Source organism: Salvelinus namaycush, chromosome 4 (genome assembly GCF_016432855.1).
Source record: "Salvelinus namaycush isolate Seneca chromosome 4, SaNama_1.0, whole genome shotgun sequence".
NCBI lineage: Eukaryota > Metazoa > Chordata > Actinopteri > Salmoniformes > Salmonidae > Salvelinus > Salvelinus namaycush.
The window spans coordinates 10,788,988-10,806,216 of NC_052310.1; the positions used below are offsets into that span (position 1 = coordinate 10,788,988).

Here is a 17,229-nt window from a genome sequence, read left to right on the forward strand (position 1 = left end):
GTGAAGGAACGTTACTCGTAAATGAACCCCGTGACAAACCCCTGCTATCTCACACTAAAAAAACTACAAAGTTACCCACGAGCAAAATGAGACAAACATAGATAAACTCTTACGTGATCTGTCTTTCCAGTGAATAGCCATGACTGAGATTAACCCCACAGATACTGAGGTTATGACCACAAACAGAACCCCGAGGGTGACCTCCAGTGTGCTCAGAGCACAGCACACAGTCTTCCTCCGAGCCATGGCACAACGCTACGCGTAACCAACATGGTGTTAATATTGTTAATAAAAGCACTTCCTGGGCATGTGAGAAGTGCTTCATGAATGCAAGTCATTCAGCTTAAACCTTGACTGATGCACACCTGACTGATGCACACAAGCATTTCGCTACACCCGCAATGACATCTGCTAAATATGTGTATTTGATTTGATTTGAAATGATAAGCTGTATTAGCCAATTACAGCAAATAGAAGAAAGAGCTGTTTCTTGAAAAACATAAACGCTTATTTGAAAAGATATATATTTAACCTTTCTTTAAGCAGGGAGTCACAATTGAGACCAGGGTCTCTTTGACAAGGGAGCCCTGCTTGAGGTAATTAAATGAGATAATGCTACATTATGCTTTTGCATGGACACAATCAAATGGTGAAGGATCAGTATCAGCTGAGTGAATACTTCACCTAGCTCACACTCTGTCTAATATTCAATGACATTTCAAGATAGCAACAGTCAAAAGCAGAATAATTTCTATTATAACCTGGATGGTTCGAGCCCTGAATGCTGATTGGCTGACAGCCGTGGTATATCAGACCATATACCACAGGTCTGACAAAACATTTATTTGTACTACTCTAATTACATTGGTAACCAGTTTATAATAGCAATAAGGCACGAGGGTTTGTGGTATATGACCAATATACCCCGGCGTTGCGTAGTGCCTAAGAACAGCCCTTAGCCGTGGTATATTGGCCCTATACCACACCCCCCGTGCCTTATTGCTTAAGTATGGTACAGAATGACATACAGTGCTTTCAGAAAGTATTCAAACTACTTAAAGTATTCCACATATTGTGTTACAGCCTGAATTCAAAAGGTATTGAATATATACCCCATAATGACAGTGAAAACATGTTTAGACATTTTAGCAAATTTATTGCATATGGAATACAGGAATATCAAATTTACATAAGTATTTAAACACGTGAGTCAATACTTTGTAGAAGCACCTTTGGCGGCGATTACAGCTTTGAATTGTCTTGGGTATTGCACATCTGGATTTGGGAATTTCTCCCATTCAGATTTATTTTGTCAAAGCTATGTTAAGTTATATGGGGAGCAGTGGTGAACAGCAAACTTCATGTCTTTCCACAGATTTTCAATGGGATTCAAGTCTGGGCTTTGGCTCGGCCACTCAAGGACTTTCACATTCTTGTTCTGAATCCATCCCAGTGTTGCTTTGGCTGTATGCTTGGGGTCATTGTCCTGTTAGAACTGATATCTTCACCCCAGTCTAAGGTCGTTGGCACTCTGAAGCAGGTTCTCATTAAGGATTTGCCTGTATTTGGCTCCATTCATTGTTTCCTCTATCCTTACCAGTCTCCCAGTCCATTCTGCTAAAAAGCATCCCCATAGCATGATGCTGCCACTACCATGCTCATGGTAGAGATGGTTAGACGGGTGATGAGCTGTGACTGGTTTTCTCCAGACATAGCGCTTTGCATTAAGGCCAAAGAGTTTCATTTTTATCTCAGACCACAGAATATTTTGCCTTATGCTCTGAGTCTTTCACATGCCTTTTTGCAAACTCCAGGCGTGCTGTCATTTGCCTTTTTCTAAAGAGTGGCTTCCATCTGGCCATTCTCCCAAAAAGCCCAGATTGGTGAAGTGCTTCAGAGACTTGTCCTTCAGGCAGTTTCTCCGATCTCAGCCAAGTTCTGTCCGAGTGGTCATTGGGTTCTTGGTCACCTCCCTGATCAAGGTCATTTTTGCCCAGTTGCTCAGTTTGGTCAGATGGTAAGCTCTAGGCAGTCTGGGCAGTTCCATATTTTTTTTATTTCCCAAAGATGGAGTCCACTATGCTTTTGGAAACTTTCAACACTCAAGAAATTGTTTTATACTCTTCCCCAAATATATGCCTCATCACAATTGTATCTTAGAGATCTACGGACAGTTCCTTGTACTTCATGCTATAGTTTCTGCCCTGACATGCAGTGTCAACTGTGGGACCTTATATAGACAGGTGTGATTCTTTCTATATCATGTCCAAACAATTGAATTGGCCACAGGTGGACACCAATCAAGTTGTATTGACATCAAGGATGTTGAAAGGAAATTGGATGCACCAAATCTCAATTTGGGGTGTGAATACTTCCACTACCGGTCAAAAGTTTCAGAACACCTACTCATTCAAGGGTTTTTCTTTATTTTTTCTACATTGTAGAAGACTAGTGAAGATGTCAAAACTATGAAATAACACACATAGAATTATGTAGTAAACAAAAAAGTGTTAAACAATTCAAAATATATTATATTTGAGCATCTTCAAATAGCCACCCTTTGCCTTGATGACAGCTTTGCACACTCTTGGTATTCTCTCAACCAGCTTCACCTGGAATGCTTTTCCAACAGTCTTGAAGGAGTTCCAACATATGCTGAGCACTTGATGGCTGCTTTTCCTTCGCTCTGCGATCCAACTCATCCCAAACCATCTCAATTGGGTTGAGGTCAGCTGATTGTGGAGGCCAAGTCATCTGATGCAGCACTCCATCACTCTCCTTCTTAGTCAAATAGCCCTTACACAGCCTGGAAGTGAGTTGGTCATTGTCCTTTTGAAAAACAACTGATAGTGGGATTAAGTGCAACCCGATGTGATGGCGTAACGCTGCAGAATGCTGTGGTAGCCATGCTGGTTAAGCGTGCCTTGAATTCTAAATAAATCAGACTGTCACCAGCAAAGCACTCCAAACCTCCTCCATGCTTCATGATGGGAACCCCACATGCAGAGATCCTTCATTCACCTACTCTGCGTCTCACAAAGACACAGCGGTTGGAACCCCAAAAATTCTCAAATTTCGACTCATCAGATCAAAAAGGACAGATTTCCGTCGGTCTAATGTCTATTGCTAATGTCTCTAGGCCCAAGCAAGTCTCTTCTTCTTATTGGTGTCTTTTAATAGGGGTTTCTTTGCAGCAATTCAACCATGAAAGCCTGATTCACGCAGTCTCCTTTGAACAGTTGATGTTGAGATGTGTCTGTTACTTGAACTCTGAAACATTTATTTTGGCAGCAATCTGAGGTGAAGTGAACTCGAGCTTATCATCTGCAGCAGAGGTGACTCTGGGTATTCCTTTCCTGTGGAGGTCCTCATGAGAGCCAGTTTATCATAGCGCTTGATGGATTTTGCGACTGCACTTGAAGAAACTTTAAAAAAGTTCATGAAGTGTTCGGCATCGACTGACCTTCATGTCTTAAAGTAATGGACGTTTGTTTCTCTTTGCTTATTTTATATTCTTTTGCCATAATATGAACTAAGCCCTATTTGGTAAAAGACCATCTTCTGTATACCAACCCTACCTTGTCACAACACAACTGATTATCTCAAACACAATAAGGAAAGAAATTCCACAATTTAACAAGGCACATCTGTTACTTGAAATGACTACCTCACGAAGCTGGTTGAGAGAATGCCAAGACTGTGCAAAGCTGTCAAGGCAAAGGGTAGCTACTTTGAAGAATCTAAAAAACCTCAATAAAAATAGATTTGATTAGTTTAACACTTTTTTGGTTACTACATGATTCCATGTGTTATTTCATAGTTGATATCTTCACTATTATTCTACAATGTAGAAAATGTAAAAATAAAGAAAAACCCTGGAATGAGTAGGTGTGTCCAAACTTCTGACAGGTAATATATATGGTGGATTACAGAGTGAAACTATATTAGACATGACCAAATTGTGTACAGAAAGATCACTTCTCCAGTACATTAATAAAACAAAAGAAGGACAGATTAAGGTGTGCTAAATATTATTTATTTCCTTTTGGATTCATTTCTTCCATGGTTACACCATAACCACCCAATGAGAAGAGCTGATTAACGCGACACTTCTGAGGTATACATATAAGTTGAGGAGAGGGGCATTTGGGTCAGTCATCATCAGTAAGCTGAGAAATTGTCAGGACCACTTAATAAAACCTTGCTTTTAACCTCTCTCCATCACACTGACCTAACATTTGGGTCAAAGGACAGCCCAAACAATGCAGCTATTTGGCATAATAGGCAAGAAATGACATGGGAATCCAATATCCCAAGTAAAAACACAAGAAATTATCAATGTAATAAATAAATCAATGGAAAATAAGAAATTATTCAGGATTTTCTTTTTTTTAAGCAAACATGACTGCCTTAGAAAGACACGGATATGATTAAAAGAATTACATGATTCTTTACATTCAGAAACAGGGAGAAAATGTTATGGAGTCATAATTGCTCAACTGTCTATGCTGTAATCGGTGATCAGCGTCAGGTTCATTTAAGCACCCTCCTATCTGTTCAAGTGGAAATACTGATGTAGCACTTTAAAAACGGTCATTCAAGTCAACATTAATGAGGACACTGATACACTTACTGTACAATCACAACAAGAAAGGCACTGAGGAATATTGTTACTAATTTATTATCTCCTTTTTGCTCTAGTCTCCTAACTGTAAAAATCTAAAGCATTAATTTGAATAATAAACCTGTTATATGCTTAGAAAATAGTTTACACCTTGGCCAAGCTTATTTTAGACAACTACAAAAATGTAAGTCACTACAAAAAACGCCTCCTGCTTCAAGACAGGTCAGTCCTCAAAGCTATTTTGAACCAAAACTTGGTAAAACATCTGAGCATGATAACACCAAACTTTTGGAACAGCCCAATCGCTGTGACAAACATGTTTATTCAATAAAATTTCAGTAACCGGTTACAGAGGGAGATATTAGCCTTTAACTATAGATTTCCTGTTGCGAGCTGAAATAGATCTGGACCCACTTTTGAAATGCTTGCGATCCACCCACTGGAAACCATTACTTTCAGAGTAGCCTCGAGAGGATAGACTGATTGTTTTCCAATGTGAAATGTTTTGGCTGAAACGATGGTTGTCACAGTACTAGCCAGTTGGACTGGAGTGTATGTTACAGGAGAAAGTTAAAGGGAGATGGAACAGCATCAGAGTTCAATAGATAGGGCATCTTCTTGTGATTAGTTGTGGCACTTTAAAGAGTGTTGTTAAGAGACCCACCATCATGTCCTCCTGGGGGGGGGGGGGTGTCCCGCTGTCACGGGCACTGTGTGTCAATACGGCTGTACTTCACTTGACTCCATTGGGCCGGTGGCCATGACAGCGGCATCCGGTAGTTCCGAGGGACGATGCCGGTGACATTCTGTTCCAGGTACTGGAAAATTCGGTACCACCACACCCTTGAGAAAAAGTTGCTCTGCGATGATTCCTTCAGCACCTGAGAAACAAATTAAAATGTTCATGAACAACACCATGCCTTAACTGTTGATACACGTTGAACATGCAAGTAATACTAGTCTATTACAGGGTAATTACACAACTTACTTGTTGGTTGGCCATGGTGTGGTACCACCAGAATAGGCGTGTGGTGATGAAGTAAGCCACCACCACATCTATGGAGTAGTGGTCATGAGCCAAGAGAATGCAGAAGAGGCCTACAGCACAGAGCAGCCAGCAGATCAAATGGTACCACCAGAACCGTTTTGGAGAGTCTGCGAGAAACACAGAAAATACCTTTAAGTCAATGTGACCAATCAGATGTATGTTCTCTCAACAGGCATACATCAACTCCAACAGCTCGTACAGTTTACCACCGAGTGTCTCCTCCACTCCAAAAACAAACATCACAGACGTCACAGGCTTTCACTAAGAGAGGCTACGCCGTAGTGTTGTGTAGCCTACTTACATTCTTTAATGAAGAGATAGCTGAGTGTCAGCATGACTGTGTGGCCACTGTAAAGGTAATCCCCACACATGTGGTGCGAGCCAGTGATGGTGAGGCCTCCTCCTGCAATCATCTTCATGACTCGCCGCATTTGGGACTCCCAGTCACCAAACAGCTACAACAGAATAAAAAACAAAACACCACAAGTATGTCAAGTTAGTGTGCTCCAGAAAGGCAGAAAAACGCAAAATCAGACTTATTCAACAATAATACAGTAACAACATTTGTGTCTGTGAAAGGGGATGTGTTAGCCTACTATTAGGAGCTTGAACAGTACTAACTGTTCGCCAGTTAGAAGCTGATCATACATGATCAGACTAACTTGGAACAAGGCCTCCAGTCAGAAACGCTGGCCCACAGCCAATTGCTTTCAACAGTTGGAAAGCTATCACTAATTTGGTTAATTCAGTTAGATTAAATAGGAAATGTGGAATTGTCAGAAATAGGTGAGCCGGCAAATTTGGACTGATAACAAATGGTTTCCTCTAAGGGGATATCCTGGCCTGTGGTGTGCTGAGGGGATGAGGATCCTGGCCTTGTTCACTAGTTCTCTACTGTATGCCTCCCACTAACGTGAGGAACACTCAAGAGGAACTGTAACGCTACAGCCCTGCTTCATGACTGAATAGACCTGCTAAAAGTAGGGAGCATTGAGGTAAGCGGTTGTCACAGTAGGTGAACAATGTGGTCATACGCAGTCAAATAAATGTTCACAGCCATTGAGTCTTAAAACCATTTAAAATGTTGGCTACAGATATATCATCAACTTAATGTGAGGGAATATATCAGCTTTTACTATAGCATGGCTGAGAAACGGGTCTAAATCAAATTGACAAATGCCATCTACTATCCTTAAAAATATGACCAACATGCCACAAATAAAAATAAAAAACCTTCAAAGAGGCATAAATCATCTGTTGTCGTTTAACGTGAGAACATCTTCAGTTCTTTTTTTTTTAACTGCCATTTAAAATCCTGCCTGCAATGGAAAATTGGGACCATAGGGGGTCAACAGCTGGAAAATAATTTTGCTTTTCTCATCATCCACATAAAAAAATGCTATTCTCAGGGCCTTCTCAGTCAGCACTTTCAACATTGACCTCTGAGGTTCACAGACATGTTAAGACAAGCTACTAACTACATTTCACTTAGCATGCTACAGGTAACTGCCAAAATAATGGAAACACTTGAGTAATTGAGGGATACAAAGTATATTGAAAGCAGGTGCTTCCACACAAGTCTGGTTCCTGAGTTAATAAAGCAATTAACATCCTATCATGATTAGGGTCATGTATAAACATGCTTGGCAGGTCCTTCTTTTTGCTATTATTTTTGCTACCATAGCTATGCCCCCATCCACTGGGTACGAGTGGTCACCGAATGGTTTGATGAGCATGAAAACGATGTAAACCATATGCCAGGGCCGTCATCTCAACCCAATTGAACACTTATGGGAGATTCTGGAGAGGGGCCTGAGACAGCATTTTCCACCACCACCATCAACAACAAAAAACTAAATTATGGAATTTAGTGGATGAATGGTGTTGCATCCGTCCAATAGAGTTCCAGACACTAGCAGAATATATGCCAAGGTGCACTGAAGCTGTTCTGGCTCGTGGTGGCCCAACGCCCTATTAAGAAACTATGTTAGTATTTTCTTTATTTTGGCAGTTACCTGTATGTTTTTGCATAATTAAATAATGCAACAAAAAGGCTATATTTCTGAGCCCAGGGAGAAGAGGCAAGTACCTTAGGAGAGCACTTGAAATGCATTCCTGGCACAGGGAGTGTGGTTATGTACATGGTGATACACCTGTATAGGTACAGTGTGCCAACGATGAAGAAGAAACGTCGACCAACGATGGACCTGAGGACGAGAAAGTAGTACATGCAGAATCAAGACTTGCTGGGGCCCTTAATCAGCACATGGCAAAACATACTTTAACATGGAGTGGATCCTTCAATACGTTCCGGATGTTAGAATTCAAGTAGTTATCAAATTATTGTAATTTATCTTGTTCATTTACCTATATTTTAACAGTGTCAACTGTAGTAGCCACAGGCCGACCAGTATCATGCCGTTGATTTCGCATATGGAAAAAGCCCAGTCTACTCGGTCAAAAAAGTCAAAGAACTTGTCTGGCAGGGGCGGAGTAGCCTCTTTGGGAGGCACGCGTTCGTGGACCACGGAGATAATGATGGTGGTGCAGACGAAGCAGACCATGGCGTAGATGCAAGCCACGGCAGTCTTCCCCCACTCTTCAGGGAACGGAGAGCGGTTGATCTCAGGCATGGGGATCTGAACCCGTTCCTTGTGAAACCCATTGATCAGACCATTACTCTTGGGCTTGTTCCCATTTACCTCATTGATGACGGTCAAGATGGAGTGTCCGTTGGCGTGCCCATTTTTATGTGCTTCAATGTGGTGCTCTATTCTGAGAGTCTCCATCTTGTCCAAAAGCTGTCTGCCTGTGTCCGAGGTGACAAGGACCAGAGTGGCCGTCTGGAAGTCCGCCTTGGAGAGCTGCAGGAGGCCCTGGCCGTCCAGGTGGCGGAAGGCCTCAGAGTATTCCTGCATTCCCTCATTGGTCAGCCACTGTCGCACGTCCTCCGTTGACCACTGGGCCACTTTCTTCATGTCAGTCCCCGTGCCGTACGAGTGGCAAACAGAGGGAGATACTTGGGTGGAAGAGTCCAGAGGTGTTAGCGGTTCGGTCTAACAAATCCAGAGTCCTCCTCAGGTCACACTCATCACGTAGAAAGGACATTGGGTGCTGCTGACACCTGGAGTGTCCAGTCAGGCAAATCTAGAGGTTAATCCATCCTACCAAGGTTTGGGATTGAACTTGCTGTGACAATTTTGTCCTAAAATGGGAGAGAGAAAAAAATCTAAAACAATTCATAACACATTCACACATTACTTTGACAAAATGTATTGTGTGTTACAAAGCCTATTATATAATGTATATAATCTATTGAATAGTGTGATGACAAAGCAGATTTAATTGTAGAGCAAACAAATAATCCATTTATAATGGTAAAAGTCAAATATTCATAATGTAGAGTGCATTAAAATCACCCATTCAACAGATTCTCACACACACGTTCAAAAGTTTGGGGTCACTTAGAAATATCCTTGTTTTTGAAATTAAAGCACATTTTGTCCATTAAAATCACATCAAATTGATCAGAAATACAGTGTAGTAAATGACTATTCTAGCTGGAAACAGTTGATTTTTAATGGAATATCTACATAGGCGTACAGAGGCCCATTATCAGCAACCATCACTCCTGTGTTCAATGGCACACTGTGTTAGCTAATCCAAGTTTATCATTTTACAAAGGCTAATTGATCATTAGAAAACCCTTTTGCAATTATGTAATCACAGCTGAAAACTGTTCTGATTAAAGAAGCAATAAAACTGGCCTTCTTTAGACTAGTTGAGTATCTGGAGCATCAGCAACTGAGCAAGAGGACAAGTACATTAGAGTTTCTAGTTTGAGAAACGGATGCCTCTCAAGTCCTCAACTGGCAGCTTCATTAAATAGTACCCGCAAAACACCAGTCTCAACTTCAACAGTGAAGAGGCGACTCCGGGATGCTGGCCTTCTAGGCAGAGTTGCAAAGAAAAAGACATATCTCAGACTGGCCAATAAAAATAAAAGATTAAGATGGGCAAAAGAACAGATACTGGACAGAGGACAGAGGAGCATCCCGGAGTCGCCTCTGCACTATTGACATAGGGACTACTGTTTTGCGGGTACTATTTAATGAAGCTGCCAGTTAAGGACTTTTGAGGCATCTGTTTCTCAAACTAGACACTATAATGTACTTGTCCTCTTGCTCAGTTGTGCACCGGGGCCTCCCACTCCTTTCTATTCTCATTAGATCCAGTTTGCGCTGTTCTGTGAAGGGACTAGTACACAGCGTTGTACGAGATCTTCAGTTTCATGGCAATTTCTTGCATGGAATAGCCTTAATTTCTCAGAACAAGAATAGACTGATGAGTTTCAGAAGAAAGTTTTGTTTTTGGCCATTTGAGCCTGTAATCGAACCCACAAATGCTGATTCTCCTAATACTCAACAAGTCTAAAGAAGGCCAGTTTTAATGCTTCTTTAAATCAGAACAACAATTTTCAGCTAACATAATTGCAAAAAAGCTTTTCCAATGATCAATTAGCCTTTTAAAATTAGCAACTTGGATTAGCTAACAACGTGCCATTGGATCACAGGAGTGATGGTTGCTGATAATGGGCCTCTGGACGCATATGTTGATATTCCATTAAAAAAATATATATAATAAAATTAATTCAGCAACAATGTCTGCACTGTATTTCTGATCAATTTGATGTTATTTTAATAAACAAATAATTCGCTTTTCTTTCAAAAACAAGGACATTTCTAAGTGACCCCAAACTTTTTAATGGTAGCATACACACGCACACATGTAAAGTACTTAAGTAAAACTTCTTTAGAGTCCTACTTAAGTAGTTTTTGGGGGCATCTGTACTTTACTATTTATATTTTTGATAATTTTCTTTAGGAATGTAGTGAAGGCAAAGTTATGTACTTTTTACTCCATACATTATTCCTGACATCAAAAAGTACTCATTACATTTGGAATGCTTAGCAGGAGAGGAAAATGGTCCAATTCCTACACATCAAGGGAACATCCCAGGTCAGCCCCACTGCCTTTGATCTGGCAGACACACTAAACACACGAGTCATTTGTAAATGATGTCTGAGTGTTGGAGCGTGCCCCTGGCTATCCGTAAATAAAAACAACCGTTCCGTCTGGTTCGCTTAATATAAGGAATTTAAAACTTTTACTTTTGATACTTAAGTACACTTAAAACAAAATAATTTTAGACTTTTACTCAAGTAGTATTTTACTGGGTGACTCAAAGAAACACGACTCAAGTAAAAGTAAGGTGGCTTTCCTTTTCCTCAAGTATGATACATACATATTGCACACAGGACCGCAGAATTACGACACAAGCAAGCGCTCTCTCGTTCAGGATTTGTGACTGCTACTTTTAGAAAACAAAACCTCAACTATCCGTTCAAATACCAGCGAAAAGTGCTTTCAGGTGAGGAATTAGCCCACAGCTCAGTAAAACTGTTATTTCATAAAAACACACCGCGTCTACGACTTTGTAACCATTTCAAAAATTTCTGATATTGTTATTGCCGTATCAATACAGTATAATGGAGAAAGCAAATTCCGTGTTGAGAGTCGTATACGTTTAAAATGTGTAGGCTACATTATTGCACGCTCTGTGGAATAATTGACGATAAAACGTGTTACCTTGTTGCTGCTGTGTTGCGGAATGAACAAATCCGGTTTGACAACATGCTACTCCTCATAAGAAATGAACCAACAGGCAAGTTGAGGCAACGTATGTGAAGCGCGGGTATGGGGAAACATCGAACATTCCAACAGTTTGCTCACAGGGTGGGGCACTGTTTACAAATCGGTCTTTGAGGGAGGGGGATGGTTGTTTATATTAGCAAAAGGCTTAAAAGGCCATAATTGTGCCACTTCTCCAGAAAATTACATCAGAAAAGAAGCCTCACTTATTTTATGTGGATGGGATGACACCCATATCGTCACACGTTATCCGTGATACACACAATAGCTCTGATAAAACTGACAGTAACAAAGTAAGCGCTAAAGTGTCGCCCATAATCAATTAATCCTTCGATCACAACGATAGACCAATTGTGTTTTGAGCAAAATGTAACAGCATCATCTGGATATGTGTGGAACAAAAGTTCAACATTCACCTTCTGCTACCATTTCTGTCAAGCCGTGTACACATACAGTTTGACGCACACGTTCGATAAATCCAACATATGCACCACACAGAACTCAATGCTGCAAGTCAAGCGCAGCGTTCCATTGTGAATTAATACACTTCTGGTGTAGCAAACTGCGTAAACACTGTCGGTGTGATCGAGGCATAACGAGGGGCAATGCGTTCTATGGGAAATAGCGCGTCGTGGAACACACCTTCCACAGAGTTGCATTATTTTCGAGAGAACGCATAGAACCCAGAGTTCATTATGGCTATAATTTAACACATTTGCCCGAGATAAGTGTTCATTTTCCGGTGTTGTGCCGAAAATCAAATCTCCCCTGCCAGAATTCTCCCCCCTTCGCGTTCTTCATTGCTGCGACTTGCTTGCTAGTTTAAATTTCTGCTCTTCAGGCCGTTGTCAGTTTAGCCTACATTTCACTTATATCAGTAGCAGAAAGCATTTGTCTGCAAATTTTCGGTTTGGCTATTTGTTTCACGTGCATGTGGCGGTTCTACCATGTATGGTGCCCTGTGCGATTTTTTAAATATAACTAAACCCTCTACTCTTCCTGCTTTCCCCCCCGACGCACACAAACTGAGCACGGGCGCCAAATCCTGCTCGCTTGATGTCGAGAAATAATGGGTGGTAAATTTGTAGGGGTTATTTTTCTTCAGACAAGTAGATGTCTGGAGTGAGATTGTTTTTGTGCTGTCAGTTTGTTTGTCTTTCAGTGTATACTTCATGTCTGTAGACAGTTGTCGCACTGACATTAACATTTTATTGTCGTCTGACATCGTTATGAAAAAGTATAAACACAAAAATGACAGGCTGCATGACATCAGCAGCCTAGTGGTTCAAATTAGCATAACAGGTGTATTTTAACAACACACCCATCCGTTTAAAAATGTATTTATTATATGTCAATCTAGCAAACCAGGCAGCTAAAATAAACAATGTTTGTTTGTTTATAACTTGTTAGCTAAATAACTAATGTTAGCTGGCTAGCCAGTTCAAATAATGACCATATCATAGCTGACAACATCTTAACTTTGGCACATTTGTATTCATTATGACAGGAAAATAAAAACTCTTAACAAGATCAGTTAATGGCGAGCTAATTACAGAAAATAGATTGAGGTTATAAGTATGACGAAATAAAAGCAGAGCATTCTACCGGAGAATTTTAGAACTTGAGCACTGTCTCCTTGCTGGCTCAGTCACGTAACCATTACAATGGACGCAGTGACATGGTCAAAGTTGAACTTCTCATCTGTGTGCGACAGGGAAACCGACAGTTTATTTTCATTTTATTAACAAATCAATACAGAAAGTACATAAGTAAACAAGTATATATAGATTATATATAATGGACAATCGAGCTAGGGGGTACAATATCACATTACAATTACACAAGGACCTTAAGGGACATAGAATTGTAATTGTAACAGCTTTTTTGTTAGTAGAGTGTTTAACTGTCTTAAAATACAGTTCAATTTCTTTTTGTAGGTTAAGAAAATGTGTTTTTTTTGTTAGTAAATTCACATTTGTGTATATGAAATTTGGCCAAAAGAATAATGAAATTAATGACATAAAAATGAAACCGACAGTTGCAGCAACGGTCTACAGACATTCCACCGGAGTAGAAATTAAAATGTTGTTTTGACCAGTGACACGTCGCATTCTAATTGTCTAGTACAAACCAGCCTTACCCCACATTTGTAACATTGCCATCGTCGAACGAAACAGTAAAATTTACTTTTTTGCCCCCCTCTTGCTTGAATCAAATCAGTAACGTAAACTCACCCCATTCCGTACAAATGTGCACAACCGCAACATTCAAACGAAGCTACAAAGAAAACTAAATGGGACTGAAGCGACTGTGTTGACTTCAAAATCGGGGGTGTGAGGTTTCTATTCAAGCGTTGATCGACATGGTAATGGCTCTATAGTATTGGAGAAAAGTTGAAAAAAACGGGCCCTCCGTTACATCGTGACGTGTCATGTCGTAATGTACAGCACGCATAAAGCAACTATTTCTGTCTTACAATCTCTCTCCACCAGGTGTAGCATTTCTCTCATCGTTTAAAAACAAGAAATGGACAGTGACAGGGGTAAGGGGGATACCTAGTCATTTTTTGCGTCATCATTGCATGCGATCATCATTCTCAAAGCCGTTGTTTACGTCTAAGATCACTTTAGCACCGCCCTAAACCCGATTCAAATTCGACACAAACCTTCAAATAGGTATGTAATGACACATTATATAAACTCTTTATAGTGTTTTATTTACATTTTAGAGGCGATAAGGTGATAAGTTGGACAGATCGAGTGGGAAAAAAGCAATTTTCCCACACAACATCTCTCCTTCTCACTATAACGCATTAGTTTCGCTTCCCCACCCGCCATTGCCTGCTTGAATTATGCAGAAACGGGCAGCGTTTAGGTCACGTAATTGATCATGTTGGAAAGGGGAGAAATTGTGCTTTATAATGGTATTGACATTTATGGTATTTACAGACCAAGGCGATGTACGAGTTTACGTTAAGGTAAAGATATTTTCTAGCTAGCTTGTTAATTAACATAGCTAGTTAGTAAGCAAGACAACATTGTTACGTCGATTGATACATTATTAATAAGCTGGCTAGCTAATATGTTAACAATAACTGGCGTCTGGCTAATGTTAGCTAAATTATCGCTAATGTAGCTAGCTAGCTAGCTAACGTTAACTTAGCTAGCTGAGACGTAGATAACATTAGCTTGGGTTAGGTTGTCACTTGGTTCTCTGTCTATGTGCACCTGTTGTGTACCTTATTAGAAATCATAATTATATTTTTTCAGCACAAAAAAAGAAAAAAATCCTGGGTAAAAAAAAGTCACATTAATTAAACCAGCTGGCTAGCTAGCCTGATTGATATGGAGGACGATGTTGAAGTAGGCTAATGTTATGTGGTGCAGTGAGTTTGTTCTTGGGAAAATTGTAGGGAAATTAATTACTCAGAGATAAGACATTAGCGCCTAGCTAACCTGGTACACATTCTAATTAACAACAATCACAGGTAGATTATGTAACGTTATAGGCACCACAGATGTTTGCAAACGGAATAATACATAAAAGACACAATACAAATGCTTTCATTATGGCCCGGGCGAGAAGGCTCCACAAGGAGCCAACTAGTGACTCGCTATGACTTGGCCTCTAATTTTTGTATGTGTAGTAGGTATCTATAGAGTGCTTACAGGGTATGGAGTTGAGGGTGTAGGACTTGGAATATGGTCTTGCAAGTCAAGTATAGGGTTACAGGTCATGCTCCAGGCTGCGAATGAGTGCCTCTGAACTCTTAATAGGACTCATTCTTATTAAATTAATCATTCATTGTATTTTGAAATGCCTGCTGCATAAGTAGTGACACTGCCATTTCTCATTCCTGGGAATCTAAAACATACTTTTGGTCATGTAGTGTAAGTAGTGTAAGTAACCTGCTCATCAAACATCTCATTCCAAAGTCATGGCCATTAATATGGAGTTGGTCCCCCTTTGTTGCTATAACAGCATCCACCCTTCTGGGAAGGCTTTCCACTATGATTCCATTCAGCCACAGGAGCGTTAGTGAGGTTGGGCATGGATGTTGGGCGATTAGGCCTGGCTCGCTGTCTGCGTTCCAATTCATCCCAAAAGGTGTTCGATGGGGATGAGGACAGGGCACTGTGCATGCCAGTCAAGTTTTCCCACACTGATTGACAAACCATTTCTGTGTGGACCTCACTTTGTGCACAGGGACATTGTCATGCTAAAACAGGAAAGGGCCTGCCCCAAACTGTTGGAAGCACAGAAACGTCTAGACTGTCATTATATGCTGTAGCGTTAAGATTCCCCATCACTGGAACTAAGGGGCCTAGCCCGAACCATGAAAACCAGCCCCAGACCATTATTCCTCCTCCACCAAACTTTACAGTTGGCACTATGCATTCGGGCAGGTAGCGTTACCCTGGCATCCACCAAACCCAGATTTGTCCGTCGGACTGCCAGATGGTGAAGCGTGATTCAACACTCCAGAGAGTGCGTTTCCACTGCTCCAGAGTCAAATGGTGGCGAGATTTACACCACTCCAGCCGACGCTTGGCATTGCGCATGGTGATCTTAGGCTTGTGTGCAGCTTAGGCTTGTGTGCAATCCATTTCATGAAGCTCCCGACGAACAGTTATTTTGCTGACGTTTCTTCCAGAGGCTGTTTGAAAACACCGTAGTGAGTGTTGCACTGAGGACAGACGATTTTCACACACTACGAGCTTCAGCGGTCCCGTTCTGTGAGCTTGTGTGGCCTACCACTTCGCGGCTGAGCTGTTGTTGCTCCTAGACGTTTCAACTTCACAATAACAGCACTTACAGTTGACTGGGGCAGCTCTAGCAGGGCAGAAATTTGACGAACAGACTTGTTGGAAAGGTGGCATTCTATGACGGTGCCATATTGAAAGTCACAGCTCTTCAGTAAGGCCATTCTACTGTCAATGTTTGTCTATGGAGATTGCATGGCTATGTGCTCGATTTTAAACACCTGTCAGCAACGGGTTTGACTGAAAAATACAAGTTCAAACTTGATTTTTTTTTTTTTTTTTTTACTCTACGTGACACAGACGGACTCTAAAATGCTAAAATGACAGGCTGTCACTGTCCAAAAGTATCTAGTTGGCTAAAGTACAGTTATAGTGCAGAAGACTGACAAACATTTCCTTTAGCAAGTTATTTAATGTTGTCACGGTGAGTAAAGATTTACAGATTGCATGATTTATTTAACCATGCTGGCTATCTTACCTGCTCAGCTAGCTATGTTTTTAGCATTGCGCTTGCTAAATCAATGACCCAATCAGCTAGCTATCTAGTCTGCAAACTCATCAGCCCATTTTAGCAAAACTTTTATTCTACTTTATCAACTCATTCAAACATTAGCGAGCAATTTCCAATTCATGCCGTCCAAGACTCAGACGCCTGGAGGAAGCCAAAGCCTGGTAACTGTGGCAATCCTGCGTCACAATACCAGGTCCGCCATGAGAATACCAGTTAGACTAACAGGTTTAGAGGTTCCAAGCCCATTCTATTAATTCTTATTAGAGCCAGATATTTCACAGTATGTATAAATGTGAAGCATCCGGTTGGCATTTCCACTCACTACCAAATATGGTGATGAGAGGAAGTCCAGTGGCCGGCAGTGGGAGAAGATGGAGCGAGATGGATTTTGGCCGACATTCAACAAATTTTCTCATCAATTAAACTATGACCTTCATACAGTTTCCAAAATTAAAATATGTAACAGAGTGGACTACTTTTTGTAGACTTTACCCAAAGGTTCCAAAAATTGTGGAAGAGCAAATTTAGTTATTGCACACGCACTTCACAGAGTAGGCATTCCCTAATGGAA

At 40.8% G+C, this 17,229-nt stretch overlaps 1 protein-coding gene across 5 annotated transcripts in view; it reads right to left on the reverse strand.

Moving 5' to 3' along the window:
* Positions 1-4,014: 4,014 nt before the first annotated feature.
* The window catches only part of LOC120046136 (phosphatidylcholine:ceramide cholinephosphotransferase 1-like), a 50,124-nt gene continuing 36,909 nt past the window's right edge, over positions 4,015-17,229 (reverse strand). For 3 of the 5 annotated variants that reach the window (XM_038991126.1, XM_038991125.1, XM_038991127.1), the window contains 5 exons: positions 8,040-8,877; positions 7,762-7,879; positions 5,974-6,127; positions 5,613-5,779; positions 4,015-5,505 (listed from right to left, as the gene is read on the reverse strand). In XM_038991126.1, the coding sequence (XP_038847054.1) occupies positions 5,326-5,505; positions 5,613-5,779; positions 5,974-6,127; positions 7,762-7,879; positions 8,040-8,650 (1,230 nt within the window). In that variant the 5' untranslated portion in view covers positions 8,651-8,877 and the 3' untranslated portion in view covers positions 4,015-5,325. Of the gene's footprint in view, positions 5,506-5,612; positions 5,780-5,973; positions 6,128-7,761; positions 7,880-8,039; positions 8,878-11,321; positions 11,447-13,618; positions 13,640-17,229 lie in introns of those variants that run through there. The other 2 variants (XM_038991128.1, XM_038991123.1) reach the window with 2 other exon arrangements.